Raw genomic sequence first — 23026 nt, forward strand, 5'->3', positions numbered from 1 at the left:
CCAAGGAGGCCATTTATTTCAGGGTGGCACAATAAATATCAAAGCTCGTGACCCAATACAACCTTACTTATGACAGTCTCAGATACAGCTATTTCCAGGGCAGCCTGTGAAATGTGTTCAGTCTTCACAATACGGATTGCCTATAAGAAAGCTCAGCTTTTATGTAGCTCGCTAAGAGAAAAGACCAATTTTTCAGAAGCGATCGGCATACAACGAGTCCTGTTCTTGGGAATAAAAAAGGAAATGAAGGGTGCTGACTTTTGCAGGTATGTGTATAAGAGAAAGAAGGGGAGAAACAGCTGAATTTTGAAAGTAAATAAAAGCTGAGCTCTTCTCAAAATACAGCTGGTTCTATGGTTCTGTTTTGTTTTGTTGTTTGTTTGTTTTTTAATACTGGTGCATAAATGGATAGCTAGATTAATGACTGAAATATTTTTTTCCAAAATGCAGACTTTTGGCTATGCTACTCAATAGTTAGTAGTGCTATGTCTTCCCCATTGCCTGTTTGACAGAGTGTGGATATTTAGCTTCCTACCTCTGTTCACAGTACAAGGATTTAACACTGCAAGTTTCTTGTACAGTTTCTATTGCTGGATAAAATAGTAGCCATTGAAATAATTTATTGAGTAAGTAAACATAAATATAACTAGTAAACAGTAGAATAAAAGATGTTATTATTTTATTAAAAACCCGACACTGTATATTTAACTTAGATATTAAAGTTTAAAAATCAGTGCCAAGGTGTATTTTCTGGAACACGTAATTGGTATTTGATCTTTGGATAGGTTCCTTTCATTGCTGGGATGCCAGTAACTGAACTATAGAAGTGACTACACGAGCAAAAGACCTGTGATTCACTTCTCTCCCAATATCATCGTGTATCAGAATAGATGTTCATACTTAACTTTTAGTAGAACCAGTGAAAGAAAAGACTAGTGAAAGCTCCCATACTATTCTGCAGATACTGCATTCTGTAAAACTGCAAAATTTTGCTAAATACAGATTTAAAATTTAAAATATTAATATTTAAGATATATTGGTACCTTAAGTATATTTACACCTCTTCCAGTTCTCTATGGTTTTGTACACGGATTGCTTTTTTTTAATTTTTTCTCTCAATTTAAAAAGAATTAAATAAAATTGAATTCAGCTAAACATGTGACAGTTAGAACCTTTCCTAGATTAGAAAAACTTGGAACCTGGCAATCTGTGTATGGGGGAGGCTTTTCATATGCAGATGCTCTGACAGTTAGCTCTTTTGATAATGCATGAAAAATGCATTCAGGTATTCGCAAATGCAAGATTACATGCATGCACCATAAAACTTCGTCATACCTCTCTGTGAAAATCAAGACCTCAGTTTCATCCTCAGAGTCCTAGGGGATGTCTGTGCCATGCTAGATAATTTCTGCATCTGCACTGGTGTAATACGCTGTCACACATGCCAGAAAATTTTTCACAGGCAACCCACAGGCTCGTATGTGAGCTGCCTGTGAAGCAATCAATCAGAGGTACGGAGAAAGGCAGAACTAAAGCAGGACGTACCCAGTTTATGAACATTATGAGACCTGAGTGGAATATTTGTATTCTTAATGGGCTGGTCTTAATTCACTTGCCCTCCTGTTCCCCGTCTACTATACAACAGGCTGTATCCCACTCTGACAGCTGAAGTCTATGTCAATGACAGTACTAACCCCTACCACGCCTGCCCTCGCTCGTTGTTCTGCCATGGCAGCAAAACCATTTCAGTTTTGCCTGGCATCCTAGCAGAAAAAAATGTGCTGTGCACCATCCACCACCACCGTCCTTGTCAGCATGTGTCACCAGAGGTAGCGTATCCTGAAGAACCTGTTGAACCCAAAACTGAGCCACTGTTATCTGCAAGTGGATCTTGTTTTCCTTTGGGGATAGTCCTTTATACTCAACTGTATTACCCACCTTCCCAAAACTGCAACACGTATCAGAGAAACAAAGAACACTATTTTAATGTAAAGAATACAGCCAGACATTAATTATTCTCTGTAATAACTTGTGGGTGTGTTTATTTTGCACATCTTGGAGAGAGGGATTTATAAACTTTCAGTATCTGAGCACGATTTGGGGAGCTGTGATCTCATAAGTGCAGTAGGTTTGAGCACTGTTTTCATTTAGGAGGGGTGTCAAATATTAAACGAATTATTTGAATGTAAATAAAACAAAGATGAAACATTCTGGGTTACTTGCTGCAAACAGAACAACAGTTAGAACAGCCTCTATTTCCAGACAAACCTAAAAGAATAACTGTGCTGAAAGAAAACATGATTCCACTCCAAATAGTGATGCATCCCTCCCACATCAGAACTCGGGAATATCTTCAAGTGAGCACTGGATTCCTGGTGGGTAACTGATGCTTGATCTTGGCCGGCATCCACCTACTTATATGAGCTGAAGCTGAGAAGCATTTCCATGTTCTGGTTCATGATTTTTTTCTATTAATCTCAGCCTTTAGAACTCTTTAAAGTGTGAAAAAAAGGTTTCTGGGGGATAACACCAAAATAAAGAACACAACGTGCACACAAAAAGGATTAATTGTCATTATTGATCCTGGCGCCATTATGGTGGTGAATCAGTATCCTAGTGAAGGGCATAAAATGAAGTAATGAACGCATTTACAACAATTCATTGTTTCCCAATGTTATTTTCATTTCTTTGTGGATCACTGTATAAAAGGCAAATGAGGTGCGAACGGGGGGTAGCTGCTGCTAAGACAGCAACGCAGTCCTGCATGCAGCATACTGACTGGACAGTACAGATAACAACGCCATGCGCTCAAGCACAAAGCCATTCTCTATATAACACTTTTTCCATAAATACAGCTGCAAACATCACACAATCAGCCAGAATTTCCCGTTATCACTTTTGGAATACCTCCATTACAGGCCGTGACACCCTGAATCCCTGGGAGGCTTTGTTGCTGGATGCACTTTTTCCTTTTCCCTAAAATAAAGCAGCTCAGGTTGCGTCTTGTGAATGAGTAAGAGGCAAATGTAAAAGGCCATAATGTTCTTCCTTCTTATTGGAGTTTACTAGCTTCCACCTCAGTAAGTCAAAAAAAAAAAAAAGAAAAAAAGACAAGTCTTCTGATTATTATACAATGTATGACTGAAGAGTGAAAAGTAACAACACTGACCTAAATCTGATTGTACGCAGACTTAAATGGAAGGTTACACTAACACTGAGAGCTTTTGAAACTCTCATCCAAAGTTGTGTCCTTTCTTACAGGAGCACTGCTTTTCCATTCTGGCCTAATTTCTTGGAAAATAGATACAAATATTTTTAAGTATGGAATTATAAATGCCTATAAGATTGATAAGTAGTATCAGGCATTATGGGAAAGGATTGTAAGGCAGAGGTTACAGCAGAGCGAAGGTATGCACAGCTAGCTGTAGACTGTGGGCCAATGTATATCAGGCCAGCATAAATATTTTTAGGGTTTAGTTATATCTCTGGCTCTGCTTTCAAGCAAAAAGTATGTCATGATGTTAACAGCAGTGTCTGATAAGGAGCTGAACATTAGGAAGCGAAAGATTAGGAGACAGCGTGCTGAAGCAATGTTGTGTTGAATCACATTCATTTTTATTCAGAGGGATCATTCAGCCCAGTGTTTTTCTCTGGCCATTTTTGTTTGTTGCAATGCAAGATTTAGGAATCTTCTTTCAGACTTAAAACGAATTAAAATAACAATGCTAAGGCTTTAAAAAGTCTGCCTGCATCTTTCCTTGTACTCCCTTCCTCATTTTAAATGACAGGCATGAGATTAGTGGTTTCTGCAGTATGTCCAGAAGATTAATGTTTCCAGGTAAGCTTAGAGGGCTGTTTCATTTGATCAGCCACTGGAATTTCTCATTGCACTGGGAAAAAAAAAAAAAAAAGGAAAAAAGAAAAAAGAAAAAGAAAGAAAGAATCTAACAGTTGTAAAAGCTGCAGGTACTGAGGTTTAAGATAGGTCTATGGCACCAGTCTTCCCTTAGCAATAATGATAGATAACAATTTCAGATATGAGATTTCTGAGACTAAGGAATGTTTTGTTTGCTATATTAAAGCAATTGACTCCAGCATCCACTTCAACAGCAATAATTTAATTCCAGATTCAGGAATTCAATATCCCTCAGTGTTCCTTTGCAACCTTCTCTTTTCAGAAACTGTGTGATAAAGATGAATTGCAAAACTTAACAAAAATTGTTCCAGTTGAAAATACATGCTTCTGTTGTGAATATTTTCCCACACAAGCATAAGCGCACAAATATATGAGGGAAAAGGAAAATGCAGGAACCTGGGTAGAGGTTAGCAACCTGGGTGAAAAATTTTAATTCTGGGGGTGTGGGGTGGGGGTCATGTCTGTTTTAACTTCATGACCAAGTTGCAGAAGAAACACTATGGCTTTGAATGAGACTCAATGCAAAAATAAGGATGCAGACTCTTTACAGGAATCTGATATAAGCCCAAAAAGCCTTCGAGGAAGAGAATGTCCAACAGGTGTTTTTTGCCTTGTCTAACTCTATATATTTCTTATGCCAACTGCAGTAGAGATTAGTTTCTGAAGCTTTTTCACAAACATTTGTCCTGTGTGTTTATGTGTGGTTTGCTCAAAATAATCACATTCTGAAGAACTAAATTGGAAATCTCATGGTCCCACAGATTTCTGGGGAAAAGAATTAACTCAGAGTGGAGGAGTTCTCGGTTCCTATTGTCTCTGAGCCAAAATGACGTATTTTCTTTGTGGGTAATAGAGATCTATTGTTTGTGTGGCAAAGCTAATGTAAACAGAAAATGTTACTGGGAATCATAGAAAAATGCGGATCCAGTTAACGTAAGTGAATGACCAATTTGAGAGCTTCACTAGCACTATGTTTTAATATGCATGGTAATTTACATTTTTACTTTTTAAAAATTAAACTGGAATATGTCATATGGTCTTTTTGGTAGTACCTTTGATATTCAGACTCGGTTTAATGAGTTTCAAAATAATTACTTTTATTTCCTAATATGATTTTTACTAATCTTTCACAATGGTTCCTGTTATTGATTCATGGTATATGCAAATTAATGTCATTAATAATATGTAGTACACCTTAAACAACTTGAACCTCTGAAGCAGCATATAAAGAATACCTGCATGCAAGACCAAATGTAAATCTACAGAAGTAAACAGCAAAATTCCAATAAATTGCAGTGAGAAAGGTGATGGCTTATATTTAGAGAAAGGGTTTCTGACATGACTTCTATGATTTTGGTTATTACTGATGGGTAAAATGAATAGTGGTTGAAAAAGGGTTTGAGGGGATGAAGGGTGGGGGGATTATAAAGCCAAAATAGAGCTCACTTCTTGCTGAGAAACAAAATTTTTTGTTAAAAAAATACACCAACATGATATATTAGTAAGAATAACAGAGTAACTGGACATTTATGTAGTTAGCAAGGCTATTTGAAGTTGTAGTGATTTCCAGTTCCAGTTAGTACCAATTAGGTACTAACCAAATCAGTATAGGAGGAAAGATAAAACATCATGCTTTAGGACTTAGAGTAATCCTAAACTACTTAGCATTTTAGGAGGAGAATCATGCTGAGACGATAAGAGAATAGAAGGAAAATAATCTTGTTTCTAACTAGTTTGAGATTCCTGCGTCTCCTTCCAAAGCACCTGGGGCAGCTGGAGGCAGAAAACTACAGTATATGAACCATCAGTCTGACAAGATATTGCATTTTCTCTATTCCTATCAACTATTTTTATATTTTCCTTGCAGAAATGCCAAAGAGACCTGAATAAAACAACACTGCATATCATTCATTTTGAAGCTTGTCAGTATTTCCAATTATTATATGTCCTGCTTTTGCAATAGACTTCTATGTTGTTGTAGTTTGGTTGCCAAATTGAATCCACTGGGGAACTTCATGCACTGGCAATGAAAGAGAGATAGTACATGGCTAGAACCTAAGCATTGCTAATACAGAATTATTGGATTTGGCATATCATTTGTTTGTACATCCCCTCCACAATAATGTTTCCTCCAGTGTGCCAAATTTCAGTGGCATTATGTCCACTTCCACTGTTATCAACCCTGACCTGTTAATAAAAATGGTAGACTTTAGGTTAGTGAGTGTCACAGCATATTTTCCTTTATATTACTGCTATATTATTTTATAATACTAAAACTGTGATAGCGTTAAGGGAATATTTAAAGTTTTTACATGAAAACATATGAACTAATTCTGTGGCTGTCCGTCACATGTTTTACAATGGTTGTGTTACAAAGACAAAACATTTCAGAACCCTAATATGTAATATATTGGATATAAGGAAAAAAAATTTTACAATGAGAGTGGTGAGACACTGGACCAGGTTGCCCATAGAAGTTGTGGTTGCCTCATCATTGGAAGTGTTCACAGTCAGGTTGGACAGGACTTTGAGCAACCCAGTCTAGTGAAAGATATTCCCCCCATGGCAGGGGAGTTGGACTACATTATGTTTAAAGGTCGCTTCCAACCCAAACCATTCTATGAGTTTATAATTTGGGACACAAATTTTCATAAAGTTGGCACTGAAAAAATAACTGTATCTCATGGGAAACGCTATAAGACTTGTGCTATGCAATTCCAAAGCGTATTTGGAGCTTGAAAAGAACATCCTCTATAGATTCCCTACTCCAGATAAACCTGGAACACGAAGATCATGGGCAGAAAGAGGGTATATAGAAGGCAGAATTGAACAGCTGAAAGTAGTCGAGAGTAGTTGTTTGGGGCAGGGGGCTTGCTGAAGTGAGGTGGGGCCAAGATGAAAGCTTAGATCACAGCAAAGAGAACAGTGAAGAATAGAGACAGGATTTCAGGACAAAGAACAAGGATAAAATTAGGCATGTTTTGGAGAAGAATAGTAGTGGAAAGTGGTGGAAGTGCACTTGGGGCCGCAGATGTCCATTCCTGTCTCCCCTGCCAGCCTCCTGTGATCTGCGGACATCATTTTTCAAGACTTGGTGAAATCCACAGCGTGATTCCTCTCTGATCTGTTGTCAGCCTGGATGAAAGCCTGTAGGCTGTGGGAATACCCTCAAGGTCAGACCTACCCTTGAAGATTTTGACAGCAAAGTTCAGGGTATCAAAAATGTACCTACGTCTCAGTGGTGACTGTTATGCCAACAAACCCCAGGGGCAGAAGCGGGTACAGTAGCCAACCTTTCAGAGAGAGACACACTTTTCCCTCCTACCTAACAGCACCTTGAAGGTGCCCATCCACATCCTCTGCCCCACACTGTCCCTTGCTGCCTCTGCCCCGTGCCCCTGGGGCTGCTGGGCCCTCCTGTCCAAACCAGGACAGACCCCAGGGCTGCTGCAATGTGCAGAATGAGCTGTGCATTGGAAAGCATTTCTGTGGAAGCCATTCTGCTTATGCCACCCAGAAAGCCTTGGGAATGTTCACTTTTCAAAATCATGAGGAAATGCACTTCAAATGTAAGCAAATTTTGTTGGAATGTCCAAGAAATATGGTTAATAAATGCAGACAAAAGAATGTTGGTAATTTTTGGCAAAATATTGTTATTGTGATGGTTATTTTAGGAAAAATACTTTTTGTTCCTTTTTACATTAATAAAGTTGACCATCTGCAGGAAAAACAGTGAGAAAGACAAAGGGATTGGGGCAATGGGGATAGTGAACTCTTTTGTACACTACAGATTTCAATTGTCATGAAAAACTATTGCTTGGAGCATGAAGCTAACATTAGTAGGAGAGTTAGATAAAAGGCTGTGAGGCAGAGAAAGTAGCCAAGTATTAGAAGAGAGAAAAAAAAAAGTATTTTGAGGAAGAGTTGAAAATTACTGAGGTTCAGGGCATGTTCCCTAGAATAAATCATACTGAAATCTGAAAGAGGTAGATGAGGGACTTTCATACTGTATCCCCACTGCACTGTTTAATGTTGCTGCTCGAGGCTAATTGCAATGCTGAGAAACAGACATCTAGTCAACATTAAGCTTTGTCGAGTCTCATGGTAATAACTGTCTTTTGTTACCAAAGAAAAGCAGCAGAGAATTTGTTGCCTGCTGCCCTGTAATGACTGTGCTTGATCTGAAAGAAGACAGGTGCTCTATTTTCTTTTTGTAAACAGCATCTTTATTGTGATCAAGAGAAGGCAAAGAATGAAAGGTGCTCCTTGCACACCTCACTGTCTGAAAAAAGCTGTAACTCAAGGACCAGTTCTGTTTCCCATTAATAGCAGCAGTGAGAAAGTACAGTGTGAGCAGGGATTGGGATCATATGAGAGTCCCTGCTTGAACTTTTTTTTTTTTTGGCTGGCTAAATGTACATTAAAACAGCTCTCTTCTTTTCCTGAAGGTAGCGGAAAGTACCTGATGTACTTCTCCATTGGTTTCCTGTATCCTTGTGGCAATGTTAATCTCCTGCATGTGCCAGTCTGCATTAATCTGCTGGTCTGCATTAATCTGCCAGCCTGCATTCTATAGGATATATCCTACATCTTCGTGGCAATGTTAATCTCCTGCATGTGCCGGTCTGCATAATCTGCTGGTCTGCATGTGCCCATCTGCATTAATCTGCCGGTCTGCATAATCTTCTGCATTAGCCAGTCCGTATGTTAAAAAGTACTCGTCAGGTAGAAATCTTGCTCTCTGGGTGGGAAACAGAGCAGTTGAGAACTTGCTTAAGTTAAAAAGATCTTCTTACAGGAAGACTATACTTGCCTGCATCTATAGTTTAGTTCTGGTGGGGTGAAGTGCTTGTACGACAGCTAGCTTTGTGGCTGCCATGGCACAAACCGAACTAGGGGTTTCCACAGTTAACATCGAAACTCCTGCAGCTCTTACAGCTGGTCTGCAGATAAGTGGCTGTGGCCATGTAGTCCCATGTAGCTGAGTATGAATCTCTTGCACATGCAAAACAGCAGTGTGGATTGTCCTGTAAAGGAACCCACAAATGCGGTGCTGAGGGGGAGGAGTGGGGAGGATTGCCACCAACAGGGCTTCCTTCCCATAGGAAGCACTTCATAAGACATGCCCTTTTCTCTGTGACCTTCCTTCCCCTGCAGCCCAGTACTCCAGCCATCCCCCAGAGTGATCTGCAGGGATTCGAGCACCAGGAGAGAAGCAGTTTGGGAGGTCTCGGCCACAGCCCCTGCAATCTCAGCAGAATCCATGGGTAGTCTTCAAGAGGCCACAAAATTAGCATTCTCCCCTTCCCCAGACAGGATGGGCAGGCCATGGACCACTGCTGGTCACACACCCAAAGGGGCCAGGAAGGTCTGCCCAGTGGCTGTGCCGTTACTTGGGGTGGGAGGTGCAGGGATGGCAGCAAGCAGACAAAAACCAAAGCAGGCCAGTGCTCCATGTGAGCTGTGAAGCACATCGGCGTCTGTTTGGCAGCTAAGGGAGAGACCACTGTCTCCAGGACTCTGAAGGAACGGTTTGTGACGGGTGTATAGACAGGACAGGATTTCCCCTTTTAGCTGTCGCATGTCCTCACACCAACCCAGTTCCCTGGGGAACAGAAAGAGACTTTCCAGCAAGACAACACCCGACACTTCTGTTACTGAATGGTGTTAAGAATGATAGCTTATATAATCCTATAGCCTCATTTCATTTTAGCAGTATTTAATGAAAGAAGAGATGGTTGAACAAAGCAATTTCATATACTATTCAACAAGCGCCTCTTTCTGTATGAAGCATTAACAATAGCCGTCATCTTTGTACAAAAAAAGGCTTCCAATTATTTCAATGCTAAGAGAAAATCCTAATGCAGCTGAGACCTCCACAAGCAAATTATTTTTAATACCATTATGGAAAACGAAAACGTGTGACCCAGACCTTCATTTAATATTTTACTAGCCTTGAAAGTTAATTTGAGTTTGTGTTCAATTTTCTGGGAAGTTTCTTCTTTACAGCTGTGCAATTTGGGCACAGAATTGAACAGAACTAAGACCTGTCCTTTCCTCTCCACTTTTTTCACATTTCAGTGCTAGACACAGGGAAAAGGGAGGAGATGACATGTAATTAATGTAGCATATAAAGAAAAAAGGAAGTCTATGATGTAAAAAATGTCATATGACTTCTTCATTAAAATTCCTTTAGTATGCAGCAGGGAGATTTATAGGACTAGTAGATGGAAGAGTATAAAAGAAAGATAGATTAGCTTTAGCTTTGCTGGTGTCCGCTTGTGCTATAAATCACATGACTAGAGGCTTTCTCTAAATTGCATCTACCTCTTGGTCTTCCTCTGCTGTGCCATATACTTTGGGTCACCTGAAAAAGGAGAAAATGCCTCCTGATCTCCCTATATCCATGTCTCTGTCTGGATATAAGCTATACATTAATTGTGTGAATTCTTTCTCTGTACGTTCATTTTAATTACCGTTTCTTCTATTAAAGGTTGGTCTAAAGCAGAGCTGGTCTGGAAGTACACAATAACACCCTTTCTCATCTAAAATTTTAAGTCAAGCAACTGTGGGATTTTGCAAGGAATATCTCAGTTTCTGCAACCATTCACAAGAATGGGTGGAACAACATCTGATGAAACATGTCTTAGAAAATTAGCTGTTGAGCTACAGAGGCCCTTAGAGTTTTCTTAGCTCCAGGTCTTGGTTCCCAGTCTTTCTGACATGGAGTCCACACTCAGGCCACACCAGTAATACTTAATTATAGGTACTTGAAACCATTCTCTTTCACTGGGTCTCACCCTGCAAAGCAGAGTGGCCACAACTAAAATGCCAATTCCCAATGGCCCCTAGCTCATGTCAATTCTCTACCTGTGTCTAGAAATTCCATGGGAGAGTACTTGTTAACTGGGGCTAAAAGTCAAGCCAGGAACCACTCTAACAATTTAATACAAGAGATAACTGCGTACTAGTGTCTGGGAAGGCCACTATTTAATTTTATAGTATAGATGTAGCCTGAGGCACAGGTCCTGGATTTGCAGCAGAAAGCCTCGAAGTCCCAGTTTTCATGGGCTGAGCTACTGCCTGTTGAAGCTTCTAGTTTATGGCATTTGTTTTTGTGAACCAAAATGGTTGATTGGTTTTGTTGGGGTTTTTTTTTCAATAAAACTTCTTAAAGAATCTGGAGGGCAGGTATACTGAGAAGTACTGAAACACTTCTAGGGTACAAACACTCTTTAGGTATCATTGCTTACACTTACAAAGCTTGTTTAAAGGCAACTGTTGTGTTCAGGACCAGATTCTCAAATTGTTTTGGCAGCGAACCTATGAGCAAAGCCTCAAGGCTAGCTGGTACTGCCTCTCCAAAAATGGGAGGTTCATGCACCAGAGTCTCCTTGGTCATTACTACCCCATCCAGAGGAGGTAGGCAGGCAGTGGTGGGAAATGGTGATAAGAGAAAGGTAGATCACGCTGTGTTGGGTTGCTCTTTCAGACAAGTTTATGTAGCCACTGAATACAACCACTGCTCTCTCTAAATGGTTTGCATATTCTTTTTAAGTTTTTTTTTCTCATTAATTGCTACGCAATTTTCAGTATAATTAGAAGTAAAAATATCATGTTTGAAATTAGATATAGTCTACTGATGACACACAACCTTGAGTGAAATCTAGATCTCATACCTTAACTAACCTCTGCTGTGTTAACAGGAATAGATAGACCTGAAGATACATTTATTTTAATAAAGAAAGCAATCTCGTTTGATTCTGAAAGCAGAGAGCAAGCAGGTTGCTGCATTATAATGTGCTGTTGTCTGCACAGTCACTTTCCTATTCATAGTGATTCCTTAATATTTTGAATTTCAGTGTTGAATTTATCTTAATGTTGATGTCTAACTGAACATTTATAGTACATGATCAGTGAAAATAATGTGAGAGTCCCTGGGCTGCTCCATTCCCACATAGAAGCAATGTGAATGCCTGTGTCCTTTGTCAAGTTGTCTGGTTCATATTCATGTACAAGTGCAGTAGCTAATTTTACAGAATAAGGAGTGATACCTCTCTGCATTCCTTGGGGTGGAATCATTAGTGCAGGTAAATCTCTGTGCTGCAGCCAACAAATTTATTTGACACACAGTTTATGACCTAGTAGACGTAAATGTCTGCTGTGAAACTAATGATGGATGAAGCAAGAGAACAAGTTATCTCACAAGATTTCCAGTTGGGCTAGAAATAATCTATCCTGTGAAATGTTGAAAAGTTCACTTCTAATCTTAGTTAGAAAATTGAGGTTAGAGTAGATAGTGCTGAAAAATAATGGGGTGAAAATCTGTTCTAACTTCTCAAACCATTTCCTACATCCATTCTTAACTTACTACAAGGGGCTTGGGGAGTTGCAGAGCTATTCAATCACTTTCATATTAACAGAAAAACCCCATGTGCACAGCTTTTCTATGAACTATTTCCTGTGCTAAAGAGAATTTCTGGCTATTACTGTCTGTATAACATAGTTCAGTGTTTTCTGCTAGTGCATTTAGAGATTTATTTAAGTGTGAGGAACTCTTAACTGATTCTGAGCAGCTTTACAGCTGTGTTTTCTTACAGCGTTACCTTTCTGACAGTATTTGATTAAAATAAAGGGAACACATAACAAACAGCCCTTAGGCTTCTACACTACTCGTCTTTCTTAAAAGTGAGTGTTGTAGAGCTGCAAATGTAGGTCTACAAGAATAATCATCAAGATAGCATTGATCTGTCCTGGAAGGATGTGCAAAAGTTTTTAAAGTCCTTTAATGTTCATATGCCTAAAAATAGTAACCTGGGCTGTAGCTCTGAAAGAGAAGCAGATGAGAGGCATGCAAAATATGTGAAGATGAATCCTCCAGCCTCAGGTATTTCCCAAGAACAGGTTATAATTCTACTTTTTTTCCTAAAACCTGACCTAGTTGTAGTAGGAGATGGTGAAAGTCAATACAGTCAATGACCTTAAAGCTGACATATTAAAATATTGTGGAAAGGTCTAATTATTGTAAAGGTCACAGGATAAAAATTTCATTCCAATTCTGTTATTTCCAGGAGTCAATGGAAATGCAGCACAGCTATCAAAATTCCTCAGTGGCTTTCAGAAATGTTTGACGTTTACTTTGTTGGGTCAACATTAGTAGAATTTATATTTCTTTAAATAAAGGAATCATAGCTGAATTTTTAACAACCATGGAAGAGAAAGATTAATATATATTTAATAAAGCACTTGCTTAAAATTAAGGACAGGAAAGCATTTCAAGGAGGTATGAAAACTGTCTCAAATATCCATCCAACTTCACAGAGATAAGTAAAACAAGAAATGTAATATTTTATGGAAAACTATGATTTAAGAGTAATACAGCTCCTACAAAAGGAACTACAATCAGATTTAATTCCAAAATTCTTTATATGGAGAAAATTTTACCAAAAAGTATATTTTATATGAAATAGTTCTACACAAAAACTTTTCATTTCAGGACATTTTATAATTTTAAATAAATGTTGTTTTAGCTCAGAATATCAAATTTAAATGGAAAATATGTTTTAAATTCTTTTAAATGTTTGAAACATGAAATTTCCAATGGAAAAATCTTTTCTGTCAAAAAATCTGAGGGATGCACATTTTCCATGTTTCTGACTGTTAAAAAAAGTCAGATGGATTATTTTTTCCACTTTGTGTGAAATAAAAGTATCCAGTCAGTAAGTCTCAGGCTTTTACTGCAGCTTTTGAGGTCAAGAATAGCTTAAATAAAAATGTCTGGGCTCTTAGCATCATTATGCTGGGCAGTGATGCTTCCTCATTCTATACCTCAGCTTTCTACTTCTCTTTTCCCTCCACTACACTCATTTTCAGGCCAAACATAGACTTTACCAAGAACATGTGTTTCCTTGAAAGTCTTGATCACCAGGTGATTCCATGGTAAACGGGATACGTTGTTCTGTCACAGCAATTTTACACTGAAATAACTGATGATTTTGTTGAATGTTACTCTTTTGTATACTAATGAAAATGAGGAGACATTTAGCTGCAGCATCACTCAGATGGCAGGGAATTTTCCTAATCAGAAGTTTTACTTTATCCATGTGATTTGTTGTAATGTCGACTTTGCAACATCTAATCGGAGGGGGGGAGCTTTTTAATATAGGTTTGCGTTTATACAGACAGCTTCCTAAGCTCAAGCAAGGTTTTCTCCACAGAAGGGTCTGTGCTTCTTTCTCCATGGGTAACTGTTACAAACAATCAAAATGGTGGACATGTATTTCCTGGTATGTCTTCGAGTATGATTCAAAATAAGAGAGTAATTTGAGAACCAGCATGACTAATGTCTATATAAGCTTCACATATTTTTAAATTTCAAGGGTAAATAGACAGGCATAATGTAAGTGAACTTTTAAAAAGTGTGCACAAGATTTCTGGTGTTCTTGAGAATTATAAGTACCTGCCTAAGACAAGTATGTGCAAAAACAGATTTTCTCTTTCTCCATACAATTTTTAAAGCCAGTGTGTTTCTGTACTCAGAACCAAAAAAAAAAAAAAAAGTATATGAGGTAGGAAATAGATGCTCTCATTTGCTTTTGAAAACTCTCTTTTTGAGTGGATAGTAAAGTGGCAGTTAAAGATCAGTGTGCATTTCTCTGGATAATAAATGGGAACCTTCAGAACCATTATAGCCCTCCACAGCAGAATTTGACTTGAGATCATAGTTTGTCTCTACATCTAAGTTACCATTCAAGTCTCCTTCTGTAATAGGAATACATTATTGGCTTCAGCTTCCTGATTGGAAACTCATGTATGTTTAAAAAATGTCAGTTACCAATAACTGACATCTTGCCTAAAATCCTCATGCATTACAATGAGAATTTTTAGGAAAGTTTTATAACATCAGTTGAGAAGTGGTAAAAATTAGATAGGTTTTTTAGGTATGCTGTCCATTTTCACAGAATCACAGAATAACAGAATTGTATATGTTGGAAAAGACCTTTCAGATCATCAAGTCCAACCGTAAACCTAACACTACCAAGACCACCACTATACCATGTCCCTAAGCACCTCATCCAAACGTCCTTTAAATACCTCCAGGGATGGCGACTCAACCACTTCCCTGGGCAGCCTGTCCCAATGCTTGATAACCCTCTCGGTGAAGAAAAATTTCCTAATATCCAGTCTAAGCCTCCCCTGGCACAACTTGAGGCCATTTCCTCTCATCCTGTCACTTGTTACCTGGGAGAAGAGACCGACCCCCACCTCTCTACAACCTCCTTTCAGGCAGTTGTAGAGAGCGATAAGGTCTCCCCTCAGCCTCCTTTTCTCCAGGCTAAACAACCCCAGTTCCCTCAGCTGCTCCTCATAAGACTTCTGCTCCAGACCCTTCACCAGCTTCGTTGCCCTTCTCTGGACATGCTCCAGCACCTCAATGTCTCTCTTGTAGTGGGGGGCCCAAAACTGAACACAGTATTCGAGGTGCGGCCTCACCAGTGCCGAGTACAGGGGGACAATCACTTCCCTAGTCCTGCTGGCCACGCTATTTCTGATACAAGCCAGGATGCTGTTGGCCTTCTTGGCCACCTGGGCACACTGCTGGCTCATATTCAGGCAGCTGTCAACCAACACCCCCAGGTCCTTCTCCGCTGGGCAGCTTTCCAGCCACTCTTCCCCAAGCCTGTAGCGTTGCATGGGGTTGTTGTGGCCCAAGTGCAGGAACCCCACTTTAGACAGGAACCCCACAATAGACAGGAATTTTCACTGCTTATTACTCATTTTCAGTGTCTTGAAGGTGCCTTTGTAAACTCACTGTAACTTCCAGACGTTTGGCTTACTAATATCAAATATGTGCTTTCAGATATCAACATGGCAGGAGAACCAAAACCATACAGACCAAAACCTGGCAACAAGCGGCCACTTTCAGCACTTTACAGGTAAGTGAGATTTCATCTTAACTTACTACAATTCAATTTTTATTAGAAAAATTATGGTAACCTGAAATGTATCTGCCAATGTCACTGTGTAGCCCATTAACAAGGCAAAGGAATTTTTTTCCATTCACTCTTTGATGTTTGTACAAAATACAATCGAGCTCCTGTACACACCTAAAGGTTTTGAATGTAAAAGAGCCAGTATTGTAGTGTCTGACACTACCTGTATCTGTTGACTCACTCCAGATCAAAATGTTCTAACTTCCAGAGAGAAAGACTGTCCATAGGAAGCCTGTCTTAAAAAACTAACTTATGCCAACTAGGAGTAAGCCCAGGAAACAAAATTCCTGACTGGTACTTAGATGCAATGATCACAATATGCACATAATGCTCCTCTTTTAGTTAGAAACAAATACCAGCGTTTCTGTTTGCTGTAAAAAAATAACATACTTAGGATATTTAAATGATAATGCAGGCATTGAGAAAAATAGATAAAACTAAATCAGTCGGACCATAATTTTATTTCTTAGTGAAAATACCTTCTGTTTTACTGAGGCCAAAAAGCTGGCGTCTGCCTTCTCAGTATTCACGTCATGGATGCTATCTGCCAATGCAAGAACAATGCAAAGGAAAGGACAGCAGCTTTAAACTGTAAGAAGTATTACACATAGAGTCTTGCTATACTAAAAGGCTATTTGAAAAGCTGTTTGACAGTGACACTCCTTTAGGATGAAGTAGCAGAATGCAATCACCTTGCACGGGTTTTGCTCCAGGGACGCTAAAGCCACTGGGGTTGTGCTTGGTGAATGTTAGGTTCTGTAAGACCCCTCCCAAGTGCTGAGTCTGGAATTCAAGCTTTGAATTTAAATACATGTTGCATTAAAAAGATGTTGGTTGTTTTTTTTTTTATGCACTGGTAATTTAATTTTTCTTCACACCTTTTTCCTTTTTCTGAAGTGAAAATGGAAGTGTAGGAGAAGAGAAGCACACTTTAGGCCCATATAAAAGTGTAATGTTTAACAAAATTATAATTAAGTACACAATAAAATTATAAATCTGTTATTTACTAGACCTACTGACAAAAAGACTGGTGTGGTGATTTGTGAAGTGTTTATTAATGTCTCCACTCCTAGTACTACAATCAATGATTTTTTTTTGTTCTTTTTTTTAAATTGAGTGCTATTTCAGTTTTTAATCCTTATGCTTTATTGCTTAGCTATGGCCTCGTTTTTGTGACTTTTATTTACAGGGTTCAGTGAAATAACTAATAATTTCAGAGCAACAGAACTGGTTTCTCATTGATTTGTGTGTCAAGGGTGAGAATCAACTTCTAACAAGACTGGACTTCTTCCTCAGGTGTTCAGGAGGCCACTGATAGTGCCTTTCTCCTATTCCCAGGTGCCTTTTTTCCTACTGCTTGTACAAACCTGAAGAAACCCCCACCTTTTTTTTCAAAATCAATTAAGGTTAGTGAAGCATTCCAGATTGTTAGGGGGATTGTCAGACAGACATGCATACATGCATTTCTGCTCAATAAACCTCACTTCTCATAAAAGTACTACAGAATTTATGCTCCAGATCCATGAAAGGAGTTAGAGAGGAGTTAGAGCTAGAAATGCAGCTAGACTTGCTCTGAGAACAACAGCTCAGTGCTGAAATCAGAGACACTTGAACAGGTCTTTTTCAAGCCTGGTCTGGTCTGAAAGCTTCAGATGGAAATTCAAGGGTGGGATCTCAGAATGAGACTGGCAGGAGCATTTTAGATCTGAGGCTGTGTGCTACATAATAGTAATGTGAAATTTTATCATATGGTTGCCATTACCTGAAGTGATAGGAATATTATTTTTGGAGAAGAGAACCCCTGTTTTCTTATTACTCTCAACTGCAAGCTGTTAAAGTCTGTAGGTGTTACTGGTAGCGATGGTCTACTGTGTCCCTGTGTCAGTATTTGAAAAGATTTTTGAAGATTTTCTGGGGTTTCTGGCATTTATATGGACTTCCACCTCTGATCTTCTGAATGATTTCTCATAAATACTTGTTCTACAGACAGGGATAAGAGAGACACCTGTGGAAAGTTCTGAGGGACTTTTAAAGAGAAAAAAGGTCTTAGATTGTGTCCTTTCATGGATCTAGTACACACTATTTCTCTAGAAGATTATGAGAAGCTTTTTTGAGCTACTAACAGAAGCCTTCACCTGATGGTAAAGGAGAACTTTCATTATCTCAGTATCTGTTAGCATATTAATATGTGAGGAGATCAATGGCTTATAAAGTTCTTGACAATGTTGAGGACATTTACGTATTTCAAAACATTGTACTGGGTCTGGCTGGGATGGAGTTAATTTTCTTCATAGGATCCCATATGGTGTTGTGTTTTGGATTTGTTACTAAAACACACCAATGTTTTGGCTGTTACTGAACAGCGTTTGCACAGCCTCAGGGCTTTCTCTTTTTCCTATTCTGCCTTCCCAATGAATAGGCTGGGAGTGGGCAATGCAGCTAGGCAGCTGACCCAAACTGGCCAAAGGGATATTCTATATCATATAACATCATGCTCAGAAATAAAAACTGGGGAGTTTTTTCTTTCCAAAGTAGCTGTTGCTTGGAGACTGCCTAGGCTGCTTGTGGGAGGTGGAAAGCAATTGCCTTTGCATCACTTGGTTTTTTCCCTCCTTCCTTCCTTTATTAAACTGATTTTATCTCCACGCATGAGGGTTTTTCACTTTTGCTCTTCCTATTCTCTCCTTCATCTTGACGGGGGACAACGGTAGGGGAGTGAGATAGTGACTGTGTGGGTGCTTTGCTGCTGGCCATGCTCAACCCACAAGATGGAGAAAGTTAAGAGGGAAGTGGTTACTTTAGATTTGATTTTGACTAAGAGAGGCATTGGTTAAAAAGGTAGTTATCACAAAATATTCACTGTGAAAAGGGAGGACTGAGAGCAGTAGAAATAGGATAATGAATTTCAGAAAGGACAGACTTCAATGAGCTCAGAGAACTGGTAAGTAGGATCTCTTGGAAAGAAATTTTAGGGACAAAAGGAGTGCAGAAAATCTTGCACGACTGTGCTTAAGGTAGAACAGTAAATTCTCCTGAAGCAGAAGTAGAATAAAGGAATAATATGGCAGCATCAAGTTTCTTTAACTGAAAAGTGAAAAGGAATTGTACAAAATGTGGAATCAAAACCCCATGACTGGAAGTCAGAAGAAAAGAACAGCAGAGTCATCTAACAGGACATCAGAAAGGCTAAGGCACATAACAGTATAAAAGGCAACAAAAAGACAGTCATTAGAGTAACTTCCTCTGCTTTTTTATACTGCTGTTACTTAGCAGGAAAGGAGAGCAGACAGCAGATGATAAAGAAAAGGCTTCTTTTGCTTTAGCAAAAGAGGTTAGTTGACAAGCTATTTAAGAAAATCAGTTTTAACCAGAGTGTATGGAATAAAAGAATTGGCTAACCAGTATTTGAGTAAGTGAATTCAATGGAAATGGTGTGGTGAGATTCACCCTAGAGTGTTTAAAGGACTAGCTGAATCTGTGTGTGGACTGTTAGTGATTGTTTTCAAAAACTTATGGAGGTCACATAAGGTAGAAAACCAGTGGGTATGGGCAGACATTATACCTATTTTTAAGAAGAGGAGGACCTAGAAAATTATCAGGTCAGCCCAGCTTTGATTCCCAGAAATGTACTAGAACAAATTATTAAACAATCAATTTATCAACACCTAGAGGATAATAAGATGGTTAAAAACAAATCCATTGTAGAATTATTGGGAGCAAATTATGTTGAAGCAATATAATTTCCTTCTCTGACAAGATAGCCAATTTAGTGGATAAAGAGGAAACAGTAGATGTGCTATATGGTCATTTAAACAAGCTTTGACACTTATCACATGTGATGTTTTCATAAGCATGTTCAGGAAACTTGGCTAGAAGAAACTGTCTTAAGGTAGACATCCAATGGAAAAACAGTGACTGTGTACAACATAGTATTAAGGATAACAACTATTGTTTGTTCAGCCTCCTTTGTTACAGATTTTTAAAGAGTATTTTTGGATATTTGAGACACATTTAAGAACAATTTTAAGGAAAGCAAACAGGAGTGCTGCACAGGGTTGCATGATTTTATTTATTGTGAAGTGCTTGAGGCTTCAAACTTGTTCAAAATACTCTGCATCTCTGAAGAGAATCCTGCATCACATTTATAGCTGGATATGCACATAAGTAATTAATACAGAGCAACCAGTGTCCTATGATGTGCTATACCCATGTAATCTGCTTATGTGTCCAAGTCATTAGATCCACTTTTGCCTGGAACGGTATAAGAATACTTGGTCATGCCTCAGTTCAGGATCTACATTCTCTTTTTATCCTTTATAGTTTTATAATCTGTGTGGAAATAATCTCATTTAATCTCACCTATGTGAAATTTAGCATGAGCCTAAATGTGAGACACATCATTTTTTTTCAGCTATAGGAACAACTAGATGCAACACAGACAGATAAGTGTATATCATTTATTCTTCAACTTATACATGCAGTCATTGACATATCCAGACTCTCCTTTGTTCTCCAGTTTATTATTCCACTTCTTCTTTTCACATCTTTTTGATGCTAGCATTCCTGGTACAGTTCACAGAAGAAAAGGCTGCAATTAAAAGTGATACAGAGAATTTAAAAGGCATCATGGACCTAAAGAAGTCAGCAAAAGGTTTTGCCATTCGCTGGACTAGAATTTACTTCCACTTCTTCTTCTCTCTTAAATGTAATTTAATACCCTAATTCCTACCAGCTGAAGATCCCATTGATCACAACCCTTGACTGTTGGAGAGCAGACTTGCACTGCTTGGAATAATTCCCTGTCACTGTGTCCCTGACACTGTCCCAGAGAGAAGAGGACGCCAGGAGAGCTGGCTCATTTCCAAAGATCACCTCCTTCAAGTTCAAGAATGGTTCATCCTGATGAACAAGAAATCAAGCAAGGGTAGCAGGTGGCCTGCACAGATGAACAAGGAGCTCCTGAAAAAAATTAAAACATAAAAAAGAGTCATAAAAAGGTGGAAGTAGCAACAGGTGGCCTGGGAAGTATATAGAGACACTGTCTAGGAGTGCAGGGATGGAGTTAGAGCGCTGTGGGAGAGGGTCAATGTCATTGCAAGGCCACTCAAACCATAATAAAAAGATTTCCATTTTGGATTAGGCCTTAAAAATACTTGGAGAACAGAAAGATTAAGCCTTTGCTTCAGAAAGCTGCTAAACGCATTATTAACTTTAAGCATACTCATTGAGCAACTACAGATATGCTTAGGGTAGTGCCCAGGAATCAGCTTAAATCTAACGTAACTGTTAGCTCCAGCAGCATTCCTCCTGATTTGCATTGCTGTTCAGCGTGTGGGGGGGGACTTAAATCCCAGAAGGTTCCAAATTGTTGTGAATTTCCTTTTTTAGCACAGCACTTCTGCAGAAAACCAAATGCCTGACAAATCTGCATCTTAAAATTATTTTACATCTTGTTATTTGGGTCTAGCCTCAAGCAGAAGTTAATTTTACTTGCTAATCTTCATATCTTTGAAACACAAGGTGAAGATTAAAGGTGCTGACACAAATGTGTTAAAGCACTCTTTGGGAGTATTGTTGTGGTAAAATAAAGGATCACACTTTGTCTTTTTAATTTAGTGGTGTTTTGATCAGTATTTCACTAAAACAGTTCCGTGTCAGCATATGAAAGTCCATTTACTGTTTTTTTCCTCTGAGTTTATACCCAACATACCAAAGTAGAATAAACCGCAAATACTCTGACGGACAGGCATTTTGTTTCTATACATCATAAAATAATATTTTAACTATTTATTGTTCATTTCAGTCCCCCACCATGTTATATGAGGTGTTAAACATATGGTCTGAAAGCTGCTTCTCCATTTCAGGGTCTTTGCTGGGGTTATTAAAACAGGATGAGGCTTTTATCCTTCTTAACTCTGGAGGTTGCTAATGGCTCCATCCCCAGTTGCTCCAGGAGTGGGCCCGAGCCCCAGGCCAGGCGGAGCAGAGCGGCCATGCACACACTGCCTGTGGCTTGCCTTGCCTCAAGATGGACTCACCACATCCCCTCTGTACGGCTGTCGGCATGGGGGTCAGCTCAAAGTCTTCTCTGGCATGCCTCTAGCAGTAGAAAAGATGAGGGGATTTGGGAAGAATTGGGGGGGGGGCACCTATTTTTGAGTCTCTTGAAATAACAAAAGAACTGCGTTATGGGTTAGCAGAATGGTGGGATTTTTAGTGGCATGAAAATGAGCGCAGCTACTGCAGTCCCCGCTGTGTGAGGTGCTGGGGGGGACCTGCTGGAGACCACGCGGGCATGGGGAGCCGAAATTAGTGCAGTGATTCTGGTACAAGTGGGAGGGAGCTGGGAGGAAACTGCCTCAGGTCACATCCGAGTCTGCTTTCTGACAAAACTAGTTTGTTTATCAAAGATGAACCCCCCCAGGAGTGAACTAATATTTGTATAATGTAGGAAAGCAGGGGACTAGGATTTGGAAGTAGACTGGAAAGGCGAGTTACTCAGCACTGCCGGGGTTTCTAGTCACTCTCTTTGCTCTACACAATTTAATATTGTAGTTGACCTATAAACATTTCCGAGGCCTATTTAGCTAAGACTAACCATCCCCATGTGAGTTATTTTCACCCTTGCCAAACTCCAAGCTTCCTCATAAGGCTGCAATAAGCAAAACTGTCCTTGCCCCAGTGTCACATCTTGAAGGCCCAGTAAGGAGTTATTCAAGCCCCTCTCCTCCCAGTATTCCCATTGCTGGCTGGGCACGAAGCAGCCTAGCCTGGGTTCCATCAAGCTGAGGCACGTCCTGGAGTGAGACAATTAGCAGGATGGATTTAGTGGACAGATTAACAAGACCAGGAAATACTGCGTGAAATCATCTGTCACCACGTTGCCTTGGCTAGCCAGGTCTCCACCCAGGGGTGGCTGAGTTCCCACAGCACTGCCTGTCTATAGCACACGGTGGCCCTGGCAAAGGCTTTCCTCAAGGGCAAGTTCTTTTCAAGCTGGTCTGTGAAGTTTCAGGCTTACGGTTCAGCACTCCTGGAGTGGTATTAGATACCACAGTCATTTCCCATTCCCAACCACTTCTCTATGTAATGCAATTGAAATGTATATTCAGCATGC

General features: G+C 39.4%; 1 protein-coding gene across 1 annotated transcript in view; it reads left to right on the forward strand.

Moving 5' to 3' along the window:
* The window catches only part of RALYL (RALY RNA binding protein like), a 406804-nt gene that overhangs the window by 310392 nt on the left and 73386 nt on the right, over window positions 1-23026 (forward strand). Inside the window, exon 4 of the mRNA XM_075495737.1 lies at window positions 15777-15852. Within this exon, the coding sequence (XP_075351852.1) occupies window positions 15777-15852 (76 nt within the window). The remainder of the gene's footprint in view (window positions 1-15776; window positions 15853-23026) is intronic.

The sequence above is a fragment of the Mycteria americana genome, chromosome 2 (genome assembly GCF_035582795.1).
Source record: "Mycteria americana isolate JAX WOST 10 ecotype Jacksonville Zoo and Gardens chromosome 2, USCA_MyAme_1.0, whole genome shotgun sequence".
Taxonomy (NCBI): Eukaryota; Metazoa; Chordata; class Aves; order Ciconiiformes; family Ciconiidae; genus Mycteria; species Mycteria americana.